Consider the following 13,490-nt stretch of genomic DNA (forward strand, 5'->3'; position numbering starts at 1 on the left):
GCGTGCCGCAACTACTGAAGCCCAAGCGCCTAGAGCCTGTGCTCTGCAACAAGAGAAGCCACCGCAATGAGAAGCCCGCACACCACATCGAAGAGTAGCCCCTGCTTGCCTCAACTAGAGAAAGCCTGCGGGCAGCAACAAAGACCCAACACAGCCAAAAACAAATAATAAATTTATAAAAACTAAAAAAAAAAATAAAAACACATGTTTTCAAAGAAGATTTCATGTTGCTATTGAATATAGAAACTTTTCATCTCAGTAGAGACAATTAAATGACTAAATGAATATGCAGTATTACAATTAGCTGTTGAATTGATTGGTTTCATATGACACAGGAGTTTTCCAAAACTATGGGAAACAAAGTGTGTACGTGGTATTTATGCTAATCAAAACCAATGTTATTTTGAACTTTAAAGCTTAAAACACCATAAAACACAGGGGGACAGGAGGACAATCAAAGAGGGAAACCAATAAAATGAGAACTGAGTATTTCTAATTCCAAGCCTAAAATACACATTTTGAAGAAGAATAAATCATTGCTCTTCCATAAACTTTGGCAACCAATAATCACTGTACTGTTTCAGCTCATTCTTTAGCTCTCCATCCCTCTTTCTCTGGCTCCATGGACCAGATTTGACTACTGGCTGTTTTATCAATCCATTTTGCACTTTTTTAATCTCAGTTCTTTTCATTGTCCTCTGTCTTCAGAATGTCTTTCTCCCTTTCACCAAGCAAATTCCTACTCAAATTTCAAGTTCGTCAATAAGTATCCTGTCTCTTATGAAACCTTTCCAGACATGCCGTTTCTTTCCTTTGCCACCATAAACAAAGTTAAAAAATCAAAATAACCTCACCTCACTTCTTCCTCTGGGCTAACATAGTAATATGTATACTTATTTCATTGACTTATAATTAGTTATTTGCACATTTATTTCCTATATTTGGCTATGAAATCCCTTGGAAAAAGACTGAATGTTAAAGTACATTACAGATTAATCAAACTAAATATGAGTCTTTTTGGCCTTTCTGACCAATCTCTCCAAATTTGTGCTGTGTACACTGTGGTTTCTCTTGTATTTCCATATATGAAACAAGATATGGTCTTGCTTATTTGTATAATAAGCCTTTTCAAAGGTATTAAAGAAGTTCATAGTTAAAAAGTATGAAAACTCATCTTTTTCAACATATATCTATTTGAAATATGAAACAATTTGTGGAGAAATGAAACTTTTTAGAGGTTAAAAACAGGAATCTCTACCGAACCAATACAGAAGTTAATGTAATGGAAGCTATCTAATATGGCCCTGTAAGAGCTGGCCATCTAGTGAGGCACCATCCAGCCATCTCATAAATAACATAACCAACTCATTTTATAAGTCCTATTTTAATTGTTTTTCTGAGAATTCTCCAAATATCTTCATCTTTCTTAAAGCACAGGAATCTAGCTAAGCACTATGCTTGTAGAGGCCTGACAAATTTGGAAAAAGATTATTTCCAGGCTTTCATATATGAAAGTTCACTTAACACTACAGGTTCATGTTTGTTTTTCAAAAAAAAGAGCTAAGACCATTTTATTTATTGTGGTCTATATTAAAGGCAATGATTCCATCAGACAAAAAGGGTGCATATATTTTTCCTTTTAAATGTATCTTTTATACATTAGAGCTGTGGCTATGTATCATGTAGCATGTTATTACTCTTTATTTCAAAGTAATTTAAGGTGAGACATAGAAAGTGGATTCTGGTAAGATATGCTTAGGAGTGTTTTGCTCAAATGTTTTATTACAGTCAAAATTATTTGAAAAGCACATTTAATATATTACAGACATTTCACTGTAAACATGATCCTTGTAAAAGTTATATGGAATATTTTATAATGTGGTATATATTATAAATAAACACTATAAACTGTATTATTAAGAAAAATACAAATAAGCCCTATGGCATTTTTTTTAAAAACCAAACTTGAGTTTAAAATTTTGACTGTTCTTTCTATAAAAATTGAAGAATACATTTAATAAAAAGATACAGTATTATTCTAATAATTGTCTTGCTAAAAAATGTCTTTTTTATGTATTGTGAGTCTTAAAATTTCTAATGACATTTCATTGACTCCATACATTTAACCTACAAACTACAAATACTAACTCTGAATCACAGCAAATGGGAAGAGAATTTGATTTATTCAACGCTTATGGAGAAAACAGAAGTGCTGTTGAATCCTTTTTTTTTTTTTGAATTTTTGAATTTTATTTTATTTTTTTATGCAGCAGGTTCTTATTAGTCATCAATTTTACACACATCAGTGTATACATGTTAATCCCAATCGCCCAATTCAGCACACCACCATCCCCACCCCACCACGGTTTTCCCCCCTTAGCGTCCATACGTTTGTTCTCTACATCTGTATCTCAACTTCTGCCCTGTAAACCGGTTCATCTGTACCATTTTTCTAGGTTCCATATACATGTCTTAATATACGATATTTGTTTTTCTCTTTCTGACTTACTTCACTCTGTATGACAGTTTCTAGATCCATCCACGTCTCAACAAATGACTCAATTTCGTTCCATTTTACGGCTGAGTAATATTCCATTGTATATATGTACCACCTCCTCTTTATCCATTCGTCTGTCAATGGGCATTTAGGTTGATTCCATGACCTGGCTATTGTAAATAGTGCTGCACTGAACATTGGGGTGCATGTGTTGTTTTGAATTATGGTTTTCTCTGGGTATATGCCCAGTAGTGGGATGGCTGGATTGTATGGTAATTCTATTTTTAGTTTTTTAAGGAACCTCCATACTGTTCCCCATAGTGGCTGTATCAATTTACATTCCCACCAACAGTGCAAGAGGGTTCCCTTTTCTCCACACCCTCTCCAGCATTTGTTGTTTGTACACTTTCGGATGATGTCCATTCTAACTGGTGTGAGGTAATACCTCATTGTAGTCTTGATTTGCATTTCTCTAATAATTAGTGATGTTGAGCAGCTTTTCATGTGCTTCTTGGCCATCTGTATGTCTTCTTGGGAGAAATGCCTATCTAGTTCTTCTGCCGGTTTTTGGATTGGGCTGTTTGTTTTTTTAATATTGAGCTGCATGAGCTGTTTATATATTTTGGAGATTAATCCTTTGTCTGTTGATTTGTTTGCAAATATTTTCTCCCATTCTGAGGGTTGTCTTTTCGTCTTGTTTATGGTTTCCTTTGCTGTGCAAAAGCTTTGAAGTTTCATTAGGTCCCATTTGTTTATTTTTGTTTTTATTTCCATTACTCTAGGAGGTGGATCAAAAAAGATCTTGCTGTGATTCATCTCAAAGAGCGTTCTTCCAATGTTTTCCTCTAAGAGTTTTATAGAGTCCGGTCTTACATTTAGGTCTCGAATCCATTTTGAGTTTATTTTTGTGTATGGTGTTAGGGAATGTTCTAATTTCATTCTTTTACATGTAGCTCTCCAGTTTTCCCAATAAATTACCACTTATTGAAGAGACTGTCTTTTCTCCATTGTATATCCTTGCCTCCTTTATCATAGATTAGTTGACCATAGGTGCGTGGCTTTATCTCTGGGCTTTCTATCTTGTTCCATTGATCTATGTTTCTGTTTTTGTGCCAGTACCATATTGTCTTGATTACTGTAGCTTTGTAGTATGGTCTGAAGTCAGGGAGTCTGATTCCGCCAGCTCCGTCTTTTTCCCTCAAGACTGATTTGGCTATTCGGGGTCTTTTGTGTCTCCATATAAATTTTAAGATTTTTTGTTCTAGTTCTGTAAAAAATGCCATTGGTAATTTGCTAGGGATTGCACTGAATATGTAGATTGCTTTGGGTAGTATAGTCATTTTCACAATATTGATTCTTCCAATCCAAGAACATGGTATATCTCTCCATCTGTTGGTATCATCTTTAATTTCTTTCATCAGTGTCTTATAGTTTTCTGCATACAGTTCTTTTGTCTCCCTAGGTAGGTTTATTCCTAGGTATTTTATTCTTTTTGGTGCAATGGTAAATGGGAGTGTTTCCTTAATTTCTCTTTCAGATTTTTCATCATTAGTGTGTAGGAATGCAAGAGATTTCTGTGCATTAATTTTGTATCCTGCAACTTTACCAAATTCATTGATTAGCTCTAGTAGTTTTCTGGTGGCATTTTTAGGATTCTCTATGTATAGTATCGTGTCATCTGCAAACAGTGACAGTTTTACTTCTTCTTTTCCAATTTGTATTCCTTTTATTTCTTTTTCTTCTCTGATTGCCATGGCTAGGACTTCCAAAACTATGTTGAATAATAGTGGTGAGAGTGGACATCCTTGTCTCGTTCCTGATCTTAGAGGAAATGCTTTCAGTTTTTCACCATTGAGAATGATGTTTGCTGTGGGTTTGTCATATATGGCCTTTATTATGTTGAGGTAGGTTCCCTCAATGCCCACTTTCTGGAGAGTTTTTATCATAAATTGGTGTTGAATTCTGTCAAAAGCTTTTTCTGCATCTATTGAGATGATCATATGGTTTTTATTCTTCAATTTGTTAATATGGTGTATCACATTGATTGATTTGCGTGTATTGAAGAATCCTTGCATCCCTGGGATAAATCCCACTTGATCATGGTGTATGATCCTTTTAATGTGCTGTTGGATTCTGTTTGCTAGTATTTTGTCGAGGATTTTTCATCTATATTCATCAGTGATATTGGTCTGTAATTTTCTTTTTTTGTAGTATCTTTGTCTGGTTTTGGTATCAGGGTGATGGTGGCCTCATAGAATGAGTTTGGGAGTGTTCCTTCCTCTGCAATTTTTTGGAAGAGTTTGAGAAGGATGGGTTTTAGCTCTTCTCTAAATGTTTGATAGAATTCACCTGTCAAGCCATCTGGTCCTGGACTTTTGTTGGAAGATTTTTAATCACAGTTTCAATTTCATTACTTGTGATTGGTCTGTTCATATTTTCTGTTTCTTCCTGGTTCAGTCTTGTAAGGTTATACCTTTCTAAGAATTTGTCGATTTCTTCTAGGTTGTCCAATCTATTGGCATAGAGTTGCTTGTAGTAGTCTCTTAGGATGCTTTGTATTTCTGCCGTGTCTGTTGTATCTTCTCCTTTTTCATTTCTAATTTTATTGATTTCAGTCCTCTCCCTCTTTTTCTTGATAAGTCTGGCTAATGGTTTATCAATTTTGTTTATCTTCTCAAAGAACCAGTTTTTAGTTTTATTGATCTTTGCTATTGTTTTCTTTGTTTCTATTTCAATTATTTCTGCTCTGATCTTTATGATTTCTTTCCTTCTGCTAACTTTGGGTTTTGTTTGTTCTTCTTTCTCTAGTTCCTTTAGGTGTAAGGTTAGATTGTTTATTTGAGATTTTTCTTGTTTCTTGAGGTAGGCTTGTATAGCTATAAACTTCCCTCTCAGAACTGCTTTTGCTGCATCCCATAGGTTTGGATCGTCGTGTTTTCATTGTCATTTGTCACTAGGTATTTTTTGATTTTCTCTTTGATTTCTTCAGTGATCTCTTGGTTATTTAGTAACGTATCGTTTAGCCTCCATGTGTTTGTGTTTTTTATGTTTTTTTCCCTGTAATTCATTTCTAATCTCATAGCGTTGTGGTCAGAAAAGATGCTTGGCATGATTTCAATTTTCTTAAATTTACCAAGGCTTGATTTGTGACCCAAGATGTGATCTATCATGGAGAATGTTCCATGTGCACTTGAGAAGAAAGTGTAATCTGCTGTTTTTTGATGGAATGTCCTATAAATACCAATTAAATCTATCTGGTCTATTGTGTCATTTAAACCTTGTGTTTCCTTATTACTTTTCTGTGTTGATGATCTGCCCATTGGTGTAAGTGAGGTGTTAAAGTCCCCCACTATTATTGTCTTACTGTTGATTTCCTCTTTTATAGCTATTAGCAGTTGCCTTATGTATTGTGGTGCTCCTATGTTGGGTGCATATATATTTATAATTGTTATATCTTCTTCTTAGATTGCTCCCTTGATCATTATGTAGTGTCCTTCGTTATCTCTTGTAACAGTCTTCATTTTAAAGTTTATTTTATCTGTTATGAGTATTGCTACTCCCCCTTTCTTTTGATTTCCTTTGCATGGAATATCTTTTTCCATCCCTTCACTTTCATCTGTATGTGTCCCTAGGTCTGAAGTGGGTCTCTTGTAGACAGCATATAGATGGGGCTTGTTTTTGTATCCATTCAGTGAACCTGTGTCTTTTGGTTGGAGCATTTAATCCATTCACGTTTAAGGTAATTATCGCTATGTATGTTCCTATTACCATTTTCTTAATTGTTATGGGTTTGTTTTTGTAGGTCCTTTTCTTCTCTTGTGTTTCCCACTTAGAGAAGTTCCTTTAGCATTTGTTGTAGAGCTGGTTTGGTGGTGCTGAATTCTCTTAGCTTTTGCCTCTCTGTAAAGCTTTTGATTTCTCCATCGAATCTGAATGAGATCCTTGCCGGGTAGAGTAATCTTGGTTATAGGTTCTTCCCTTTCATCACTTTTAGTATATCATGCCACTCCCTTCTGGCTTGTAGAGTCTCTGCTGAGAAATCAGCTGTTAACCTTATGGGAGTTCCCTTGTATGTTATTTGTCGTTTTTCCCTTGTTGCTTTCAATAATTTTTCTTTGTCTTTAATTTTTGCCAATTTGATTACTAGGTGTCTTGGTGTGTTTCTCCTTGGGTTTATCCTGTATGGGACTCACTGCGCTTCCTGGACTTGGGTGGCTATTTCGTTTCCCATGTTATGGAAGTTTTCGACTATAATCTCTTCAAATATTTTCTCGAGCCCTTTCACTCTCTCTTCTCCTTCTGGGACCCCTATAATGCGAATGTTGTTGCGTTAAATGTTGTCCCGGAGGTCTCTTAGGCTGTCTTCATTTCTTTGCATTCTTTGTTCTTTATTCTGTTCCACAGCAGTGAATTCCACCATTCTGTCTTCCAGGTCACTTATCCGTTCTTCTGCCTCAGTTATTTTGCTATTGATTCCTTCTAGTGTAGTTTTCATTTCAGTTATTGTATTGGTCATCTCTGTTTGTTTGTTCTTTAATTCTTCTAGGTCTTTGTTAAACATTTCTTGCATCTTCTTGATCTTTGCCTCCATTCTTTTTCCGAGGTCCTGGATCATCTTCACTATCATTATTCTGAATTCTTTTTCTGGAAGGTTGCCTATCTCCACTACATTTAGTTGTTTTTCTGGGGTTTTATCTTGTTCCTTCATCTGGTACATAGCCCTCTGCCTTTTCATCTTGCCTATCTTTCTGTCAATGTGGTTTTTGTTCCACAGGCTGCAGGATTGTAGTTCTTGCTTCTGCTGTCTGCCCTCTGGTGGATGAGGCTATCTAAGAGGCTTGTGTAAGTTTCCTGATGGGAGGGACTGGTGGTGGGTAGAGCTGACTGTTGCTCTGGTGGGCAGAGCTCAGGAAAAGTTTAATCTGCTTGACTGTTGATGGGTGGGGCTGGGTTCCCTCCCTGTTGGTTGTTTGGCCTGAGGCAACCCAACAGTGGAGCCTTCCTGGGCTCTTTGGTGGGGCTAATGACAGACTCTGGGAGGGCTCACGCCAAGGAGTACTTCCCAGAACTTCTGTTGCCAGTGTTCTTGTCCCCACGGTGAGCCACAGCCACCCCCCGCCTCTGCAGGAGACCCTCCAACACTAGCAGGTAGGTCTGGCTCTGTCTCCCCTTGGGTCACTGCTTGTTCCCGTGGGTCCCGATGTGCACACTACTTTGTGTGTGCCCTTCAAGAGTGGAGTTTCTGTTTCCCTCAGTCCTGTCGAAGCCCTGCAATCAAATCCCACTAGCCTTCAAAGTCTGATTCTCTAGGAACTCCTCCTTCCGTTGCTGGACCCCCAGGTTGGGAAGCCTGACGTGGGGCTCAGAACCTTCACTCCAGTGGGTGGACTTCTGTGGTATAAGTGTTCTCCAGTCTGTGAGTCACCCACCCAGCTGTTATGGGATTTGATTTTACTGTGATTGTGCCCCTCCTAACATCTCATTGTGGCTTCTCCTTTGTCTTTGGATGTGGGGTATCTTTTTTGGTGAGCTCCAGTGTCTTCCTGTCAATGACTGTCCAGCAGCTAGTTGTTATTCTGGTGTTCTCACAAGAGGGAGTGAGAGCACGTCTTTCTACTGCACCATCTTGGTTCCTCTCCTCATGTTAGCTTTAAAAATAACAGCATTATACTGCTGACTTATGTTTAACTGAGGATTAAGGAATCACCTTTTGTGTTGCACAAACACTAACCTGACTATTTTCTACCTTTAATCTTGTCAGTTTGTCTTTGGTGACTGTTTGACATATTTTGCACTGAATAGCCCCTGAAATCTCCTGGTATCATCCAAGGTATTATTAAATCTGCTCATTTTGGTATTACGGAATCTTAGAGGAAGTACACTGTCAACTCTATAATAAACATTACTGATAAAGGATAGTAAGAAAACTATGAATAAGTATGGAACATATCCTTATTAAGATACAAGGTATACACTTACAGAACATCAATTCATAAATTCTTGGAAGATGATATTACATGACTCTTGAAGTTGGATGGCTTTACTAAATTAACGTACAAGCAAAAGGGAAGTTCCTTCCTATAAAATATACTTGTTCTTAATTATAAAAAATCAAAACAAAAAGATGTTGCCCTCTAAAAAATACATTCTTAAGTTAATCCCAACTATATATAAGTCCACATTCTAGGAATGTACAGGGACTTGGGTATATCCATTTTCGGCCAAATCATTTCAAAATACAAATACAAATCAATAGAAATTACATTTCAAAACTAACATAGAGACAATGGATCATTACTTCAATTTCTAGCACCAATCTATGTGGTAGACACAGAGAACCATGAATGATCACATGCCTCAATGTGCTTGTAAACACAAACATTAAGCTTTTTAAAAGAATTTTAATATTTTTCTCTATATACCAATGTAAATGATGATGGAAAAATTGTATGTGTTGTGCTATTTATCCATATTCTTTTCCTCTTATTTTCAGTCTCTTTATCTTTTTAATTTACATTTCCCTTTCTGCTTCCTTTCTAATTTTTTTTTCATTATATTGACCTCTGGTACTCTATAGTTTTATACTCATTTCTAACTAAGTAAAAATATTGCTAATTGAGACCCCACTTACTCAGAATTTTTGATAAATCAGACACAGCTTGTAGTTTTCCTGCTTTATCTATTCAAATTGAGTGAATTATATGAAACCATAATGACACAGGTATAAATAAACACAGCATCAGCTTTAAGTTGTTTAAAGTTTAACAGACTTAATAAGACATACATGTAAGTAAAAAAGTCTAAATGAAGGGGGTGTTGGATAAGTTTCATAAAAATTGTAAATGGGGAGACTGCAACCAGCTTTGTAGTCTGTTCCAAAAGAAATACAGAACTCTAAGAAAATTCCCTGTCCTTAAAACATTAAAATCTTCTTGAAAATATAAGACATAAAATGATATATATTACCATGACAATAATTACATTATCAAAAAATTGTAATAATGATAATAAAAATAGTAATAATAGTAAAAATAACAATATAGTAATAATTATTGTTATGAAATGAATGTTTTTATGTGCTAGATATTTACATATCTTATAATGCTTAACCTTTACAACAATCTTTATTTCAGATATGAGGAACATTATACCTAGCAAACTTAAGTTATTTGTTTAAGACTCACAATAAGTAATGAAACTTAAATTTGAAACAGTTTGTCTGATTCACAAGTATTTATTATTAAACTTCTGTTACACTACTTTCAAAAATGAGCTCAAAAAATTATATAAAAGTTTGAATGTGGCTGAAGTTGTCCTGAAAGAATTCACAGATGGGTTATGCTACGTCTTGAACTCTGAAGGAGGAGGTATCTTTTAGGAAAGAAAAGAAAGTGGGAGGATATTTTGGGTGATCAAGCATGGTGAATAAGATGAATGAGAAGTGTTTTTAATATTCTATTTATTTACACAATTAAACACTATTTAAGCTTTTTACTAATTCATGATAGGCTTGCTCCATGGTGAAGCTTTTTGTGGGCAATGTTAATAGTGAGAGAAACAAACAGCTGGACTTTTATTTTCTTAAACTGGCATGCCTGAATTTGAACCAAACTGAGATTAGATATTAAACAGTCATTAGAAAAATACCATAATTCTTTGTGGACTTGGAGAAGAGACTAAACTTAATGATCTCTTCATGTGTTTTAGTGATAGACTGTCACCATATTTTATTGGGTCAAAATCATAAATTTAACTGAGTATTGGTCACTTTTGACATAAGTGCTTTCCCTATAAAAAGGCAAAGAAACACATTTGCTTACCTTGTATTACATGCGAGTTGTCTTTCAAGAAGAAGTTATACAGGTATTTGGGGATAAAAGCAGACATACAGGCATAAGCCAAGGCTAAGAAAGAGTAAGGCAAATACAACAAATTAGTTAATGAGGTAAAAGATGAGCAGTCATTCACTCACTTAGCACACATTCCTTGAATCTATTTTTAAACAAGAGTTATGTTAATAATTGATGGAAGCACAAAATTAAAGGGGAAAAACCCTGTACCATTTAAAACAGAAAATATTTTGGACAACAGAAGATAACCACCTTAGAAACTTTTCAGTTTCAAACTACTGCAGCAGCAAAAAAAAAAAAAAACCCAAAAAACAAACAAAAAACCCAAAAAACAAAAATAAACAACAAACAAAAAAGCAAACTACCACAGCAATCATTATCCTACAAGAATAAAAACCTTTATTATCAGAACTTTATGCATTTTTAAAATCTCTAAATATAATCATTATTAATGAGCTATATAAACCTCAAGATCCCTAATTTTTGTTGATGCAAAGAGCCTGAGAACTTTGGATTTAGAAACACTAGCAATAAATTGTTCTTTCAAACACAGATCCCTTACTATTTTTGGATCAGTATGTGTGATAATGAGCTATGCTTAACTAAACACAACAAAATCTAGTCTAAAGACTAATATCAGAGAACAGGCATTTAAAAAAGTATTCAAATAGTGAAATTTTAGTTCTCTGGGATTATGCTATCGCAACTCAAATTCCAGAAATCTATGCAAATTCTGATATGAAATAGAATTTGAAGAAATGGAGATTCTGAGATTGAGGCTTCTAAGGATTCACGCTATACATGGTAACACTCTCTGCATGTGATATCATTAGGGATATTCACAATAAATATTCAAATATTTATTGAAAAACTTACTATAAAAGGCATTATATGAGGGAACAGAAAACAAAAAAAAGACCCTTGTCATTTAAAAAAGCCGCTAACCAAAAAAAGGGTTACTATATTAGTATATAAATAACTGTAATATGAAACATACAGAAGATAAATTTCTGGAAATACAAAGTGCTATATGGATTCAAGAGGGTAAGAAAAGTCTTCATTAAGGAGGTAGTGGCTTAAAAAAAAAAAGGAGGTAGTGGTTGAAATAAAAGACTCTGGAGGATACAGTATCAATATTGTTTTCTTTACAAATTGTTTAGAAAGTATATATAGACCAAAACTAATCTCTAAAAAAGTCAGAATTTTCTCCAAAGTTTCATAAAAATAGTCACCAAAGTAGATGAATGCATTTAGAATAATCCATCAGGTCTTCCCTAAATCTCTAGTCACAGCTGAAACTCTCCAGTAATAAATTAATCCTTCACATCCTCTAAAATGAGTCTAATAGATTATTTCACAGAAATTTACAATATCTACTAGGAAGAGAGCAAGAACTGTACAATGAAAATAAAAAACTTTCACGTTTGATTAAAATATTTTAAAATAATATGCACAATAATTATTTAAATGATAAATAGGCTTACCTTCATTATTGAAATTTAAATACAGAAATGGAGCACAAAGTGAGTCAAGACCTGATGGAGAGAGGTTGGGGAAAGAATTCAAATAAACTTAATCCAACAGAACTGTAGATATATACCTTATTCAGTTCTCTGCATTACTTCTATATAGATTAAGCATTGTACGTATTACCCATTCAGAAATATATTACGTCATGGGTTATTGTGAGGAGTAACTGATGGTGATTGGCACATAGTAAATGTCCAAAATAAACCAACCATTATTATTATCAAGGTTATTATGAGTTGAAGAGAGAAATATAGTAATAGAAAAATGTAAAAATGATAGAAGGCTTGCATATAGTCCCTGACTGTGTGATCTTGGCAATCACTTAACTCCAGACAGGTTTCCTTATCTAGGAGATGAAAATTTTTCTTACGTGTTTCTCTGGGATGATGAAAAAAAATTCTTTAAAAAATTGTGAAGTAAAATACAAATACATGACATATTTCTTTTATTGATAATAATGCTGTTCATACACTGTTATGTTAAAAGAATGTATATAAATTTATCTATAACTGTTAGAACTCTAAAATGAACAGAGCTAGGAAAAATAATAGCTTCATTTTCAGGTTTGGCCAGAAATAGACACAGAATTGAAATATAAGCACTACTACAACAAATTCAAAAATAAGACTAGGTGGAATGGTTTTCTCATTCATGAATTTATCAATGACCACAAAAATAGTAATGAGGAAAGCTACAAATCAAGGATATGGAGCACTAAAGATATTTTTTAAAAGAGAGAGAAAAAAAATGAGAAGTTCCGGGTGATATCCTATTCCCCAATTCCCAATAACCATGATAAGCATAAGTTGTAAATCATTAAATGCCAAGAATATAAACTTGCCCCAAATTATTTGTGGTACAAAATTATTTTATTATTTGCATAAGTATTAAAAAAATGTATTCACAAAGATTACAATAGCACAAAATATTCTTTATACTTTCCTAATCAACATGACAGCAAGTTGTCTCATTAAATGTCTTGCATTTAAATGATATTCATTAGACATTTAGACAAAGTTAAAAAAAAAGTTCTCATATAAACCTCTCAAAAAATGGAGCATAGCTTTAGTATTGACTTTTCTCAAAGCCAATGATATTTTGATATTTTGTTTTGATTTTAAAAATTGTCAGTCATGCAACATGTTCCTAACACTTCAAAAAGTATCTTAGTAATAGGGAAAAAAAGTTACCTTGCCAATACACAAGATCAGGATGAGACACGACCCAGGCTTTTAATACACGCCTAAATTTTGCATGACCTTCTGGTGATGACAGCAGTTCATCATACTGATGACAACGAGGAATATCCACTTCAATCTGTAAAACAGCCAAACAATAAGGAAAACTATAATGGACTGATCGCCAATAAATCCCAAGATAAGGAAAAGGAGAAACTGTAGTATAAAATTCAGAATAGGCAACCTACATAATCCTGGTGTCTGAAGTTTTTGAATTTTATACTAATCCACTGGAAACACCAAAAAGTTGTAAGTATACTTAAACAAGGAAAGCAGACCATTTCTTTTGAAAAGGTATGTATTAATTTAGTTTTAAAAAAACCTTCCTTTACAATCTGGTCTAAATAAAGGACAAATTCTTCAGACAAAAAAGTA

At 34.3% G+C, this 13,490-nt stretch overlaps 1 protein-coding gene across 3 annotated transcripts in view; it reads right to left on the bottom strand.

Annotated features, from left to right (window-relative positions):
* TBCK (TBC1 domain containing kinase) overlaps positions 1-13,490 on the bottom strand; it is a 243,424-nt gene that overhangs the window by 144,399 nt on the left and 85,535 nt on the right. For all 3 annotated transcript variants that reach the window (XM_068543272.1, XM_068543270.1, XM_068543271.1), the window contains exons 17-19: positions 13,068-13,194; positions 11,832-11,882; positions 10,318-10,401 (exon numbers count right to left, since the gene is read on the bottom strand). In XM_068543272.1, coding sequence (XP_068399373.1) covers positions 10,318-10,401; positions 11,832-11,882; positions 13,068-13,194 — 262 coding nt within the window. The remainder of the gene's footprint in view (positions 1-10,317; positions 10,402-11,831; positions 11,883-13,067; positions 13,195-13,490) is intronic.

Source organism: Eschrichtius robustus, chromosome 4 (assembly GCF_028021215.1).
Source record: "Eschrichtius robustus isolate mEscRob2 chromosome 4, mEscRob2.pri, whole genome shotgun sequence".
Lineage (NCBI taxonomy): Eukaryota > Metazoa > Chordata > Mammalia > Artiodactyla > Eschrichtiidae > Eschrichtius > Eschrichtius robustus.